General features: G+C 38.2%; 1 protein-coding gene across 1 annotated transcript; it reads right to left on the minus strand.

Moving 5' to 3' along the window:
* Nucleotides 1-8,558: 8,558 nt before the first annotated feature.
* LOC122135550 lies at nt 8,559-13,719 on the minus strand. Its single transcript, XM_042715089.1, has 4 exons — nt 13,629-13,719; nt 11,149-11,298; nt 10,539-10,832; nt 8,559-9,124 (listed from the first exon to the last, which is right to left on the minus strand). Exons 2-4 carry the CDS (start codon nt 11,252-11,254, stop codon nt 8,808-8,810), a joined length of 717 nt encoding a protein of 238 aa, XP_042571023.1. The 5' UTR covers nt 11,255-11,298; nt 13,629-13,719; the 3' UTR covers nt 8,559-8,807.
* Between the last annotated feature and the right edge of the window lie 2,437 nt (nt 13,720-16,156).

Consider the following 16,156-nt stretch of genomic DNA (forward strand, 5'->3'; position numbering starts at 1 on the left):
GCTACTAATAATGCAGTCTCTGTCAAGGTGATGCACACATGGTCATTCTCCCACTTGAGATCTAGGTAAGGTCTGGCTTAATGCTCAGTAGGCATCTTTAAGCTATAATCACAATGCATGTATTTCTTTGCGTCTTCTGATGATGGTTTTATTCTGTTTCCTCAAATCTACTGGCTTTGGGCTTACTTGGCTTATTGCAGCCTTCATATCACATAGCCTATCCAGCCTCTGTATAACATGGCCTATCTAGGCCTTTGCATTGTACAGCCTATCGTCGCACTTCACATAACTTCGCTCATTGTGGTCATCAAACAAGTCTCACTATTATTGTTTGTGAAACTCTGCCTATTGTTGCATTCACATTACACAGCCTGTCACAGCATTCTCATAAAATGGCCTAACGTGGCCCTTTACATAACTCTGCTCATTATGGTTGTCTGGTAAGTCTAACCATTATTATTCATGAATCTCAGCCTATCATAACCCTCCAAATAACTGTCTATCGTGGCTTTTATGTTACATGACTAGTGTTGTCTTTGTGTTTATTGGCCTAATGGTGAACAGTCTATGTTTATATTAATATTTATGCTGCCTTCCGTCATAAAGTATTGTATGTTTCTCTTTGCTAGCTACTGGTGGCGGTTTCATTCGTTTTTCTATTAAATCTTTGGCTTCAGACTTCACAAATACTTCCCTTCTCATAATTGGCCAATCATAGTCTTTCATCGCTTTATTTACATAATTGGCTTATTGTGTCCTTTGCATAGCATGGCCTATTGTGGCCATCAGGTAAAACGCTGGGGCAGGATGTGTTTGATTGCCTCCGTCTGCTTCTGCACGGCGGAGAACTGTTGGGCGAAGCTCTCCACTGCATCGCCGAAAAGGCCAGCCTGGGAGATCGGGGAGTCCAAGAAGCGGTGCTTGTCGGACTCCCTCATATCTGCTGGGGTAAGCCAAAGGTGGCGTTCCTGGACCACTAGCGCGGACATCGTATGACCCAGGGACCGCGCTGTGACTTTCGTCGCCCGTAGGGCAAGGTCTGTCGCAGTGCGCAGCTCCTGCAGGACACCTGGGTCAGAACTACCCTCGTGCAGCTGCTTTAACGCCTTGGCCTGGTAGACCTGCAGGAGTGCCATGGCATGCAGGGCAGAGGCGGCCTGTCCAGCAGCTCCGTAAGCCTTGGCTGTCAGTGGTCCATCGGAGTTACAGGCCCTGGACGTTAGGCATGGATTATCCCGCCAGGCGGCAGCGCTTTGCTGGCAAATCTGCATCGCAATAGCGTGCTCAACTGGGGGGATGTCCACATACCCCTTAGCCGCCCCGCCGTCGAGGGTAGTGAGGATGGAGGAGGCACTAGATCTGTTTCGGGCAGAAAAAGGTGCCCTCCAGGACCTAGTAAGCTCCTCATGCACTTCCGGGAAGAATGGAACCGGAGGTGGCTGCGGACGGTCGGCGTGCAGCACCCCCAAGAACCAATCATCGTGCCTTGAGCGTTCGGGAGATGGAGGGGCCTTCCATGGCAGCCCGACGCTCTCGGCGGCCCAGGCAAGCACAGCAGTCAGCTCTGGATCTGACTCGGGCAACGCCGCTCTTCCAGAAGGAGGCAACGCAGCCGAATCTTCATCTCCGGAGCCTAGCTCGTCCCCCGATGCAGTGATCGACATCAGGTCCTCTGCTGGTGGGCCGGATGAAGTGCTGGGCCCCGCCATGGCCGCGGCCTCAGCATCTGCATCACGGTACACCAGAGGGTACGATGTGCTGGAGGAGTGAGGGGCCTGTGGAGACTCGCTCGGCGGGGAAGCCCTCACTGTGACCTTCAGATCGCCCTGGCCATTAACCGCAGTAGCCCTCCTTTTGAAGGAAGAACTAGAACGGGGCATGGGGAGGGGGACTCCCCGTTTGACGAAGAGGAGCCTCGATCGCAACATCGCGATGGTCATGTTCCCACAAAGAGAACATGACTCATCCACGAACGCTGCCTCAGCATGCTCGAGGCCCAGGCACGAGATGCAGCGATCGTGACCATCAGATGGAGCCAGGAAGTGACCACATCCAGAAACGCACGAGTGGAAAGACATCTTTAAATAGACGCCCCATCACTTTTTAAGCTCTTTTAAAAAATGCTCTTTTAAATAAGAAAACACCAAAGTGTTGAAGCGCCCAGGAGGAGTTGCAGCGTGACTGCAGAATGGGAAGCTGCAAAACGCTGAGAAAAAGGCAGCAGCACTGGCAACCCCCGCTGACGTGCCGTAACCCTAACACTCGCGTCAAACTCGTCTTGACGACACTCTTGCTTGAGAAGCTGAAGGCTCGGCTCCGAAGCGAAAAGTTGAATGTGAGACTGCACGCGCTCTCTCTCTCCAACATTCATTGGCTTGTTTTGTTGACACTCGAAGGCGATTTGTCTCTCTAGCGAGATCCCCGATTTCATCAGTCACTGATGTAACATTGAACGTGACTGACTGAAAGGGAAGACCAACTACACATTGACTACAAAAGATGGTGTAGAACAGGATAAAGGATAAATAATGACAACCATCAGGCGTGGATTAATGCACAGGCTTGCCTAGGCTGCAGCCTAGGGGCCCCGCGTGTGCAGGGGCCTCGGATTGGCTGAATTTTTTATTTTTTTTATTATTATTTTACATTTTCTTCAGCCCGAACAAAAAAAACCTCTTTGGCCAATAAGAAACATAAAAGGAGGATTCGTTGCAGAGCGTTTGACAAAATGAATGTCTTGTATTGTAGAATGCACATTCAGCACCGCAGAAAGTTTGCTCGATTGTTAAATCCAAACTGAAAGTAAACACGGATGCGCATTCATAAGCGATTTTAATACCCCACATTTTGAGAGTCCCTGATGTGCACAAATTAGGCTACATAACATATCTAAGCTGTTATTAGTATGTAGGGTCTACCCAGAGGAAAATTTTACTGCTCAAAGCTTGCTTTTCTATAGCTCAGGAGACAAATTTGAGATTCTCATCTAAGCCTTATTTTAATCTCTATTTTGTCTAAAATGTTTCTCATATATTTCTCCTAAAATTCACTAGGAGCAATAGGTGAGACAGAATAATCAGAGGGAGTCATACCGGAGACTAAAAGGATATGCCTTGCTAATCTCAATTCTGTGTTTTTAATGACTCCTTTGAAAAAGAAAATGAGCAATACTGGAGCTACTATGGAGCAATATCAGAGTCTCTCGCTCACTCTCCCTCTCATGCACACAAACACACACGCACGCACATGAATTACTAATTCAATCATATGGCCTTTTCCTCCTACCAGACTAGATTCACCATTCTAAACAACACAGATCATCCACTTCAGAACATCTTGATGGACCAAAGAAACAACGGACGGGAATGCTACTCTCTCTTCACTGCAGGACAGACAGAAGATCTATCCACAACCATCAGGCTTTAAAAATCTATAGCAAATGGCAGATTAGCTGATGTAATAAAGAAATAAAGAAATTTGAATCTGAATCTTTATTTAAATCAAAATAACATTAACAAATTTAAAGACATTTTAAAGACAGCAAAAAACTGTTTAAACATAGTCATTACAAAATATGAACTAAAGTGCTTTTTTTTTTGTCAAATTCTGTTTTTAAAACAGTAACAATTTTAACAATGTTATGAGCAGTGGCAGGCCAGGTTTAGAACAATTCACAACAATAAACTTGAGTCTCTGACGCCAACATACATAATTTGAAAACAAGGACTTTTTGTGAACATTGTCATTTCAACAAATGTCTCTGTGTGCCCCATCCGATATTTACAGTGTTGTGGCCCTGATGCGGCATTTGTTTATGAAGGCTTTTTTGACCTTACTTTTCTCAACCGGTGTCCAACCATCCAGTGTACTACAGCGCATGACGTAAGCTGCAAGAATAAAAGAAAAGAAAGCACAAATTACAGATTGCATTGAGTAATCGCAGTTACCACAACAGTATTAACAACTTTTTTCATCCTGATACGACAAAATTCACATTGTAATATCTCTATGGATCACACATAAGGAAATGCAGCAAAACTGTGAGGACAGTGAAACAATCATAACATTTAACGTAGCTATGTGATATATGGGTATCCAACACCTCTTATTGGGTTCCACCCACATTTTTTGATGCTTTTTTTGTGATGCTTTGAATACTGCAAAAGGCTGGAATTGTGTGGAATTGGAGACAGAGTAGTTCCATACTGGTTGAGCGACTGGACTGGTGAATGCTGGTAATGTTGTGGCGTATTTGGTGATAACTGGGAAACTGGAAGTTGGTACTGTGGCCAGGCAGTTGCATGCTGGTGCTGTGGCTGGACACGTAGAAATGACTCTGTAGGTGGAGGCTGGTACACTGGCCAGGTTGTTGGAGGCTGAATGACATTTTGGTCCACAGTATTTAGGTGATCCTGTGCAGAGGTGGACTGGCCTGCTTGAGGTAGGAATGGAAGGTTGTAGAATCTTTTTGCAGCTGCATCTCTTTTTTTTCATGTCTTTCTTTGTCGCCTTCTTGGTATCCACCGTTTTGTCAGCTGTTCCAGTGAAGTCTACTGTAGCTTTGTAGAACTTATTGTCAGACCATCTTGCAAGTACTTCTTCTCCTGGTGTCAGATATCTAAAGCAAGCAATGGGTTTATCATCTTTGTTTAGTATATCACAGACATTAAAAATCTTTGCTGTGTATCCATCTTCAAAGGTCAAAAATACAAAAAGTCCTGAAAATGAACACAAAGCAAACAAAAAGGAGATTGTGAGTAAATCAGTGCAGGCTAAAAATCAATCTTACTTAAACATGCTACTATATCTTTATTGTCTTATTTCTAACCCTCTTAGCAAAGCAACAAAGTTACCTCTTCACTTCAGCCTTCAACTAGGATTAACTTTATTCTTTTAGCACTTTCAAATTTATTCGCTCCTGCAACTCTTTGATTTATGCACTCTCTATTCTATTTTTTCAATGTTTTTAATCCCTTTCATTATTTAATTATCACACATCCCTTTCATTATTTAATTATCACACATTTTATTTGTTTATTTATTTTACACATTGTCTATGAAGAGTATGGCGCAGGAATACTTTTTTGTAAAGAACTTTGAGCTGCAATTCCTATACAAATTATTTTATCCCTTAAATTTTGAGATGATTCACAAAATTCAGTCACTAAAATGTACAAATAAGTTTCACTCCTTTTTCATGACATTCCATTAAAAATTCCTGTAGGCTATAATCAATATTTGTGCCTCAAGCTACCAATATACAGTATTTATAAAAATTCCAGTAATAAGAGACCAAATACTGACGAATATTTTGGTTAGTAAAGTGTCCAAAGTACGTTAAAAATAACCACTTAAACCAGTTTTAATACTTAACAAAATTAGCTAAGCCGTAGTATAGTAAAATAACTCAATTAACGTTACCATCTTGGTTATCTCTGGGGGAGCTGGGGTCTGGTTCATACAAACTCATCTTTTTCGGAGGGTTTCGCGCTCTTCTGGGCAGTTTTGTATTAGTTCCTTCTGCACTCATTCTGTAAAATAAACAAAAGTACAACACATTTAATTATTGGGGTCTCACTGCACGAGATCAAATTTTTCCAATCATACACAATTTATGTAACTTCAAGAATGTATAGTTACAAAATAGTTCCTTTTTCTTCAGAGAGTATCAGAACCCGCATACACTCGCCATTTAAAATGGCCAAATTCTGTTTTAAAAAAACATGTTGCTTACCTTCTTTTGAGTCCTGCAACTGTTTTTTCCTCCATTCCGTCTGCCTGCAACTCCATACGTTAACTAACGTGCGCCTTAACCTCGTTGATTCAGCAGCGCCCCTCCACTGTGAATTAACCAATGACGATGCAGCATTTGTGACTGATGGCGCTCTCTTCTAATGCTGACGTTGGGGCTGCATCATCTACAAGGTTCAAGGTTCACAGTGTTTTTGCGCCAACTGACCGGGGGGGGGGGGGGGGAGCGGATATGCTTTGAGGTGAATAAAGATGCATAAAATGTTCTACTCATAATTTTATATAAAAATATTTTTTTCACCTTCACATTTTTTTACCATGGCACAAGTGTATCGTATCGAACCGAACCGTGAATTTTGTGAACCATTACACCCCTATATATATGGGGGGGGGTCATGGATTGTTAAATATGTACATGGGGGGGCCCCAAGGAAAAAGGTTGGGAACCACTGGTATATGTAAATGTCATCAAAGAAGAGCATTTTCTATATTTGTGTGTGTGTGTGTGTGTGTGTGTGTGTGTGAGAGTGTTTTTGTGAATGTATATTTTTTTTTGTGTGTGTATGATACAGTTGGAGCTACATATATTTTAAAAAAAATTAAAATGGTGCAGAAGTACAACTCACGCTGGAGGAGAAAGGTGAAGAGCCAGCAAAATACTTGCAAAAGATACAGAAGAAAGGTTGGGAAATTTACATTTTATTGTTTTTATATTGTCATCTGCAGTGATTGATTATAAGCACATTCACCCAAGTTCTGTATTTACGTACGATTTGAGGTGTTGGTACTTAACTTGCCACTTGATATTTCCACTCCACTACATTTTATGGAAAAATAATATTTTAATGTTTACTGCACTACATTTATCTGATAACTACCGGTATAGTTTCCATTTGCTTTACAGATTACATGAAGCTTCAGAGTCAAAACAGCACATTTTTAGATTAATTTACATGATTGACTTAACTGATTCAGGTCAATAACAAATCTGATAATTGGCCAGGACATAGTTGAAAATCCTTACTGAAAATGTAAAATATGTTGATGGACAAATAGTTTATACTGTGATGCCATCTCAACTGTTTTATATGGGCAAATCTATTGTCATACAAAAACTTTGATACATCTGAAATGTTGAAATTGTAATTTCTTTGCTCTCAAGTTACCAATAAATTACTGTTTTTATTTTACAATGTGTTTTTGTGTGGTTAATAAAATTATTTTACTGAATTACATGCAGTGAAATATTTCAAATCATTTATAGAAAATAATATAAAAGAAGAGGGTCTTTGCAGCCTAAAATAAAAGATTTACAATTACTTTATTCATACAGTAATACATTATATTAAAAAAAATCATGTGGATTAAAATATCATATGATATGAAACAACCAAGACAGTGATCAAAGTCTGAGAATTCAATGAGCACTTGTGGAAATCTCTTCCTTTGCTCTATCTGAGTTTAGCATGAGATGCATGAATTGAAGCTGGGATGAGAGTATATTGAGTTCATGGAGAGAACTCTCTGATTTCTCTGTCTGAGATCACAAAGAGGCAAAGAAATTGAGAAACTCTGAGCATTATATTAGAGCTTGTTGAGATCTCTTCTGAAACTTAAAAGGAGACTAAATTGAGATTTAGTGCATCTTATTGCTCCAGAGAAAAGCCTGAGACACAGGAGAAATAAACCTTTGTCTCAGTTTGGTGTCAAATGGATCTCAAAGTTGTCTAGGAGAAATAAATGAAACATTTTGGAGATCTCTTTTCAGATTTTCTTTTCCTCTGGGTATGTCTATAGCTCTGGATCATGCTTGAAAAAAATTGGTCTGTATTTGCACTTTGAATATTGAGAGAAGCACTTATTGTACACACTTAATACAACTAAGAAAGAACTGTTGTTTATTTTTTATTTATACTGTTTTTTTATTTTTATGTTCTATTTGTGAAAAGGAGTTCGGTTAGGAGGTCAAAACATTCTAGAAGCTCCTAAGTTCAGTTCTAAGTTCTGAAGAGTCTCACATGAAATCATACAGGAGATTAGCCAGTCAGTTGAACAAAACCTTCTACAGTGCTTGAGTGTTGTTGTTTTTACTGCATATGATAATTCATACTCAAAAAGTACAACAGAAAAGAGATGATTAAGTAAATTTTTCCAGTCATGTATTTGGTCATTGAGATATTTTTTTAAAAATATGTAAAAATCTTGGGTAACACTTTAGAATGCTGTTCCATCATTAATCAATAACTACACAGGAAAAAAAGAGTAACGCAATATTAACAATCGAGTAACTACTGTTAACTAACAAGAAACTCTGATTAACAAATGAGTAAGTAATAGCACACAGATGACACTAGTAGTTTACTATTAACTAATCAATAACTACTATTTTTTCATTCTTCCCAGAGAACTAATGAGAAAGTTTCATAATTCATGCAAAACTAAATAAGTAATGCAGGACAAATGAGTAGCAGTACATTAACATTTTAACTGCATTACAAACAAATTCACAAAACTGTTTACATTATCAGTAGCCTAATATCAGACTTGAACCCGATGTCCTGAAACCTGCAGCCTTTGGGTTAGTTTTATGAATTTGGGTTTTAGGAGTTTGATTCTAACCATTATGGTGTGTGTGTGTGTGTGTGTGTGTGTGTGTGTGTGTTGTGAATGGTTTTTATGTTCTTTTCAATAATAACTACTATAAGAATCATGGTAACCCACTAGTAATTACTCAAGTGTTACTTCATCCTTCTGAAGGAATTATCTAAAATTATACTAATAAAAAAATCAACAAAAAGCTCAAAAGCGTTAAATGACTTTAGTGTTTGGTTGCCCATGATATTTACTCATCATGACTAGAAAACAAGAACAATGCTTAACCAGAAGCATGGAACAAGAAACAGCTAAAGTAAGTGTTTATAGACACATGGCCTTATTTATGATGGCTGAATTTAAACAAGAGGTATGGAACAAGAAAAAGTTAAAGTGGCTGTGTGTGTAGTCACTGAGCTAGAACATGCATGGAATGGTATTTATCATACAAAGAAACACACAGGTTATTTTTGTCTCTCACAAAAGTCAATAAGCATGCCAGCTTTCTTTGTTTCTTCAATGGTGCTTTGCAGTGGCTCCTGTCTGCATAATTCTCTGCACCGCTCTGCAAAATCAGACAGTTTCTGTCCTCTTTGGAAGGTGCCACGCAAATTTTTGTAGGCCTCGATGTCACATGCTTCGAGCTCTGCAACAGCAGCAGTATACATAACTGTCTTTCTATCCATGCCACATTTGAAGTACGCCTGTGTTTTTGTGGTTCCACCTTTCAAATAGCCCAAGACCTTCTTGTATCTCTTAATGGCTTGCTCTGGAAGAAAGACTGACAAAGAACAGAAAATAAACCATTAGTGTGTTATGCTAATGGGATGTCTGTTTCATGAATGGAAGTCGAAAATCTGCTACAAGGATTTACAGCCTAAAGGTCTTTGCTGAATTTGGTGGTGGTAGGTCGAAAGCTAGGAGGAGTTTATCTTGGACAATTAGGGTCTAAGAAGAAGAAAAACCATAATAATAATAATGATAATAATGATAATTTTAAAGTGCCTCTATTATGCTATTTAAATAGCGATTAATTTGTTTTTGAGGTTAAGTTTACATAGATTCAAGTAAAAAAACTTTTCACTGCAGTATCATCTCTCTTCTCTTAACCCTCTTAACTCCTCCTTTCCGAAAGCCTATTTACAGCTTTAGAGGCTTTAGGGTCTGCAAGTAAATTAATGACAAATGTATTTGGAACAAATAAAAATGAATAAAAAAACCTTTGATTTGCAATAATTATGAATAAAATCCATTGCATTAACAGTGCTTGCATTTTAATACATTGTATTTTCAGTGCTTGCATTTTAAGGGTCTGAAACTCAATGTGGTTGTATATTGAAACTAGGGTTCGGCACAAGTTCACAAGATTAGATGTTTTTTCAGTGGTGCTCAGGATCTGCAAATCAGTCATCAGTCATCTCTCCTTACTCTGTTTATGTGGTAAGTGAACTTTATGTACTGTAATGTAACAGGCAACCATTAGCAATCGTAATTTGTTTTCTGTGCCTTTCTGAATACAGATACAAGCTTCGGGCACACCCCCTAATCCCCCCAACCCCAGACCCACCCACTCCTGTCTTCCTTTCCCGGGCAGGAGTATGTAAATTCCTTGAATTGTCATGTAAACAAGCAATTTCACAAAGAATGAATAATGAAATCTTATAACGCAAATTAGATAGTTTTAATATGATTTAATTTATAGATGTGTGTCTAAGACCTCTCATAATCGAAGATGAGACTTTTCTGACTTTTTATGGCCTTAAATTTTTTAAATCAAAATGAATGCTTTTTTAGACTTTTTAAGGATCCGCAGTAACCCTGTTAGTTCATTTGTCTGATGTTGTCTAAGTAAAGTGGTTGTTACAGTATTCTTCTGTGATCTCCTTTGTTTTCTATTGGTGGATTTAATTAAGACTGTTTTGTTAATTCGTCGTGCACTTCATCACGAAGGCCACCCATTTGTGACAATTGACTTTCTTAAACTAAAAAAAGTTTGTTTAGTCATACACCAGAATGTTTCCACATTTTTCTTTCTTTCTTTTTTCTTTTCCTGTTTATTTTAAAAATCCAAATAAAGTATCAGCCTGTCCAATTTCACTGCAATGTGTTGCTAAATAAACAAATAAATAAAATGAAACATAGATGTATGGGCAACTGTACACAAAGATTACTGTAAGGTCATTTAAAATACATACCTCTTGTGCATTTCTGCTTTTTTTTTCCATTCCTTTTCTTGGCTTTATCCTTATTTTTGCTGGATTTTCGGGGTGCAGGGGATGAAGAGGATTGAGATGAGAATGAGGTTGATTCAGAGGAGGACGATGAGTCAACTTTGCAATGTTTTTTTTTCCTCTCAACTTTTCCTCTACTCTTTGTCTTCTTTTTCCGTTCTGTATGAAGGTCATCTTCTGTACTGGAAGACTGTGACACAGGATCATCATATTTGGGTTTGCAGGAAGCTCCCATCATGTCTTCCTTTGCTGACAAGGCTGATAAGGAATACAAACCAAATCATATTTACATCACATTTAATTTCTTCCATATTTGCCAACTTCCAGTCTAATGCTATTGTTAAATGTTAATATTCTGCTACCTTTGTTAACGAAAACCACAAAATATAATTTAAAACAACAACAGATAGGCTTCAGACTACAGTAACCTGCTCCATCTTATGCCAGGATATGTTATAATGTGGACTATGTACATTTTCCACAGTAAAAAGCAAATTAATATCTATTTGTAGTACACATTACCAAATATAACGTATAACTGGTTGTAAAGTATTTTAGAGATAAAACAGTTTACCATTGGTCAGACTGCTACGCAGGAAATCTCTCTCACTTTCGATGTCCTTGCATTTGTCCTCTAAGAATTTAATTTTAGCTTTTAAAAAAACATTTTCCTCCTTCATTTTTTGAAGGGACACCTGTTGAGTTGGTGCTGTTGCTTATGCTCCTGATGGAATATAAAAAATAAATAAATAAATAAAAACACTGTTGCACTGTAACCCTCCATCCATCCATCCATCCATCCATCCATCTATATATATATATATTCCATCCATCCATCCATCCATCCATCTATTTTAAAAAATAATAAATAAATAAAAACAGTGTTGCACTGTAACCCTCCATCTAAACTTTGTCACAGATCAAGTGTATTTCATTGTTAATTTTATTCATTAGCGCAAGTGACCCAAGCTCACCGAATAACTACAGAGGAACAAATGAGTAACGGAATATGAATATTCTAGTATTACTGTTAACTAACAATAAACTTTGATTAATGAATTAGTAAGTAACAGCACACAGTTGAAAGTGGAAGTTCACTACTAGCTAATCATTAGCTTGTCAGAAGTTCTAAAGTATTATTATTATTTATTTGTTTTTTTATATGGGGATATTTGGTCCTCACAATGTAGGTTAAACCAAAGCACGCACACACATGCATGCACACAATCTGTGTGTCTGTGTGCCAAATGACCTAAATGATGCTCCTTATTTATGGGTGTGCGATATTGACCAAAATAATGTAATATTTTGGGGGGGGGGATTTTTGTCAATAACGATAATATTTTTAATGAGTGTGTTTCGCTGCTGGTTTAGGCTTATCATAGTGTATCGGTGGCAGGTGCTAAGAACATTTCTATCAGATTAAGAAGATAATATTAACTATAAAAAATACAAAAAATTTATTAAATTAACAATTTGATCGGATTAGTTCGGTCACCAGACAAGCTCATTCTTGTCAAATATAACCATTTTACCCAGAATAGCTCATTAAGCCACCGGTTACAAAATTAATTTGAATGAAATGTGCACACAAAATAAGTTCAGGTTTATAGTTTCAAAGTTGTATTTAAGAAGAAAAAAAAACTAACAGAAAAACTTTGCATTCTGTTTCAAGTTGAAATGCAACCTCAGTTTCACAGATATATTTTCAACAATCAATATGGAATCAAACAGAAAACTTAGTACTTTGGTTGACATTCATATTTTTAACAATCCACCAAAGTTCAAAAAATGGAAGAAACAAAAGAAGCTTTGTGGTTAAGTTCCAATATAGTCTTTCCACCGATTTTGTAGTCCAACAATGACAAGGAAATAAAACCTAAAAGGAAAAATGGAAGGTGCCTCTAAGGTAGCAGTTTCACTGATGCATGTAAACCTCAGCAGATTCAACACTTGTGTGTAGAAGGTAGTAATGAGACAAAAAAACAAAGGAAGAAAACATTAAATATAGAATTCTTAGATCATGTTAAACATTATTAAACACTTGATTATAGTTGTAGATAATATAAATACCAATCAGCAAAGATTACTAATGTTACGTATTTCATGAAAGTGTGTACGTTAATGTTTGTGGATGTCTGTGATGTTTGTGTGTGACAAAAAAAGTGTGTGTGTTTATGAGATACGAGTGGATTACTGGCCGCTAATGGCGGGGGGAAGTTTTCTTAACTTGAGGTTTTATAGATGAACAACAGCAATTCACCTTGAGATCTCGCTCACACTTGTCAGCATAAGAGACTTGCTTCGCTCTGCAGCTGGTGTCCAGAGGTGCAGCATCCACCCTGCCCAAACACAGCGAGGTCTCCACAATGCAGTGACAGCATCTGACTCGATTCAGGTGATCTGTATCTCTCTGTTAATTACTGCTGCACTCTCCTGCAGCTCCACATTAAATACACATTTCCCCAATTCCTGATATTTGATTTCCTTCCTCCACTCGGCCATAACACATTAAAATTCCTTGTACGTTTTTTCATACTGCCACAACAGATACAAAAATGACACTAAAACCACCAGTAGATGGTGGCATGTGTCTGTTAAAATGAATGATTCACTGAATCCTTCAATCAAAAGATTATTTCAAAATCGCTGATTCAATTAGGATCAAATCAAGTTTATGAATGCATCCCAGAAGTTGCACTTGAAACATGCGCGAAAAATAACAAACACCGACGTGAGCTTGTGCGCAGCTCGTTAATACTGAGCTCTGATTGACAATCATAGTTATTTAATTTTAAAATGATAATGATTGTACGTAGAGAATATTAATAAGCCTGGACAATAAATTACATTCATTGCTTAAATTATGAATTTGTAATTAAAATATTTAACCAGTTTTGTTAATAAACATTATAGGCTCACCGATCACTAATTGACCGATACAGCTTTTCAGTGGTGCTAGGCCTAACTTACTAACGTACACACATGTGCTGCTAATCGCATTATAATATGCCTGGCTAGAACTTAAAATAGATAATTTACCAACAACATTACCATCATTTTCCTCAACAAGGCGATTGGGTGGTACCCTTTTACGCGGAATCCTTCGACCAGCCATGCTTTCTCCCGAACTTTCTGCAGATTCTGGCTGCATCCGAAAACTGAACAATGCTGCCTTCAGAGGATGCATCCCAAGGTAGGAAGGCATCAAGGCACGTCCGAATTCAGTGTTAGCTTCAGTTCCTGTCTCCTGAGATGCCTTCATCTGGCCGATTTCTGAAGGCAGCATAGATGTATCCTTCGCTGCCTTTGATATCCCACAATCCTGTGCGTTCCATTCTGTGACAGTTAAGCCAAAAAATAAAGATGGCGTCTGAAAGTTGTGGTCGGTGGTCAGTTTGTGAGTAAATGTGTGTTTTTGATCAACGTTTTCCACTTTTTATGTAATTTCTACAACCCTGTCCTCCAACTAATACGCTTGTATAGGTCGTTTGTCCAAATCCCTGAAATACGACCCATCAGAGCGTATACTACAATTGCGCCCCTATCGGCAAAAGGTTGTTTTCATATTAATGTTTTGTACTCTTTTATTTGCACTTTGATTTGCATTTCGTGTAGCTCAGTTGGTAGATTATTGCGTTATACCTTGATATGCAATCATGCTATCATGGGTTTGATCCCAGAGAACGGATGTGCAGGTAAAATGTATATGCTCAAAAAATCATAATTTAGCATGATTTCTGTGAGGGTTAGGTTTAGGGGGTGGGGTTAAGTGTGGTCATTCGAACGAATAAGCCACCTAGTAAAATATGTACGAATTACTGTGAGATCGGTGTAAAAAGTCCACACATTGCATTTAAATAAACGTGCGTTTTGATTGGTAATGACGTTATACGTCATTTCATGACGACAGACGCAACGCGATACTGTCATTATTTTTACGCCCGCTAGAGGCCGCTTAACTTTAAAACGTAAATATAGGTCGTAATAAGGTGCTTGCACAAACGACCTATATGGTAGTTTTTTGTTGGAGGACAGGCTCAATTTCTAGCAAGAAATTAATACTGCATTGCCTGGTACGGCAGCGAGGCGGCAAGTCACCTGCCTAAGTTTTCAGATGCAGCCTCACAATCAGGTCGCCGTTGATCCAACGTCTTGTAAAAACAACTTCCGTCCCCAAAGATGAACTCTACTGCCGTAAATGTTTCCCCCCCTTCATTTACGATGTCCCAATATGTTACAAAATTAATCACTGGCCTTACACCAGTCATTGTCAAATAATTTAACATTTAAATTATGTTTTTAGATTTTCCTTTGTTTTGATTACCAGTTATGAAATCCATCTTTTTGAAAAGAACACTTGTTTGTGGTTGCTTAGTAGACTAGGCACGTCCGGTCAATTTTTAATTACATATTAATGACTACTGAATTAATTATTTTTCTGTTCTTTATTCTATATGCTTCCTGAACTTGCCATTTATAGATGATTTTTATGGATAAAAAAAAAAAAGATGTACATTTTATAACAAATGTCCTACATGCAGTTCTAAATCATGTGGGGAAAAGGCATCTTCTGAGCAGTTCGGCCTCTCTTCCGGTTCTTATGTCATTATAGGAGAAGCTACAGTCCAACAATGGGACTTGCAAGGAAGATTTTAACACTCTGTGAGAGTAAGGGTGTAAAAGGACCCTTTGGTTTTTTTAGATATTAAAATAATATTTAATGGTGTTTCTGAGGTCACTCAGCCCCCACACGCTCCAGATTCACCCCAAATAGTCTTGTTTGTTTGTGCTTCGTTTGTGCTGGTTTGTGCAGGTAAAAGTTTTTGTTGTGCTGCTTCAGTTTTTAAAATATTAGACATTACATTATAGGCGATGACGTCACCAGCCCCACAACACAATCCAAACTCACCCAAAATAGTCTCAATCGTTAGTGCTTCGTTGTGCTGGTAGAAGTGTCGTTTTTGCCGCTTTGTTTTTTTTTTCAGTTAAAAAGTTTTTTTCTATACAGTTAAAGTAACAGGGTAAGAAGCGGATCCTAGTTGTTACCTATCAACTGTTTCCAACTTATAACAGACACAACGGATCACAGGATAAGTGGAATGTAACACCAACTCCGAGGTAAATGTTTTTACTTGTTACTGTGTGTCATTACATGAATTACAGTATATGTCATTGTGTGTGTGTGTGTGTGTGTGTGTATTATATGCATGTATGTATGTGGAAACTCATGACTCAATGAATTGTCAAAATTATTTTACTTGTGAAACTGAATTAAAATGTAAATCTTTATCTTAAAACTGAAATAAAGTGTTACACTCATTGCCACAAATAATGGACCTTTAAAAACTTAAAAACACTTAATACTGACAGGCCATGCCACACTCACTGTCTGCCTTCAAACCAAAAGTGCCACACAGAACAATAGAACAACAAACAACAAAAATACTTGTGAGTTTACATGTAAACAGTGCAATCAATCTTTTGTGTATAACACTGCATGTGGGCAAGTCCTGTCACTCCACTTCTCAGGTCGTCATACATCTCCCAGACACATGGAGACCTCCTGCAGTAAGCCACAT

Source organism: Cyprinus carpio, chromosome A3 (assembly GCF_018340385.1).
Source record: "Cyprinus carpio isolate SPL01 chromosome A3, ASM1834038v1, whole genome shotgun sequence".
NCBI lineage: Eukaryota > Metazoa > Chordata > Actinopteri > Cypriniformes > Cyprinidae > Cyprinus > Cyprinus carpio.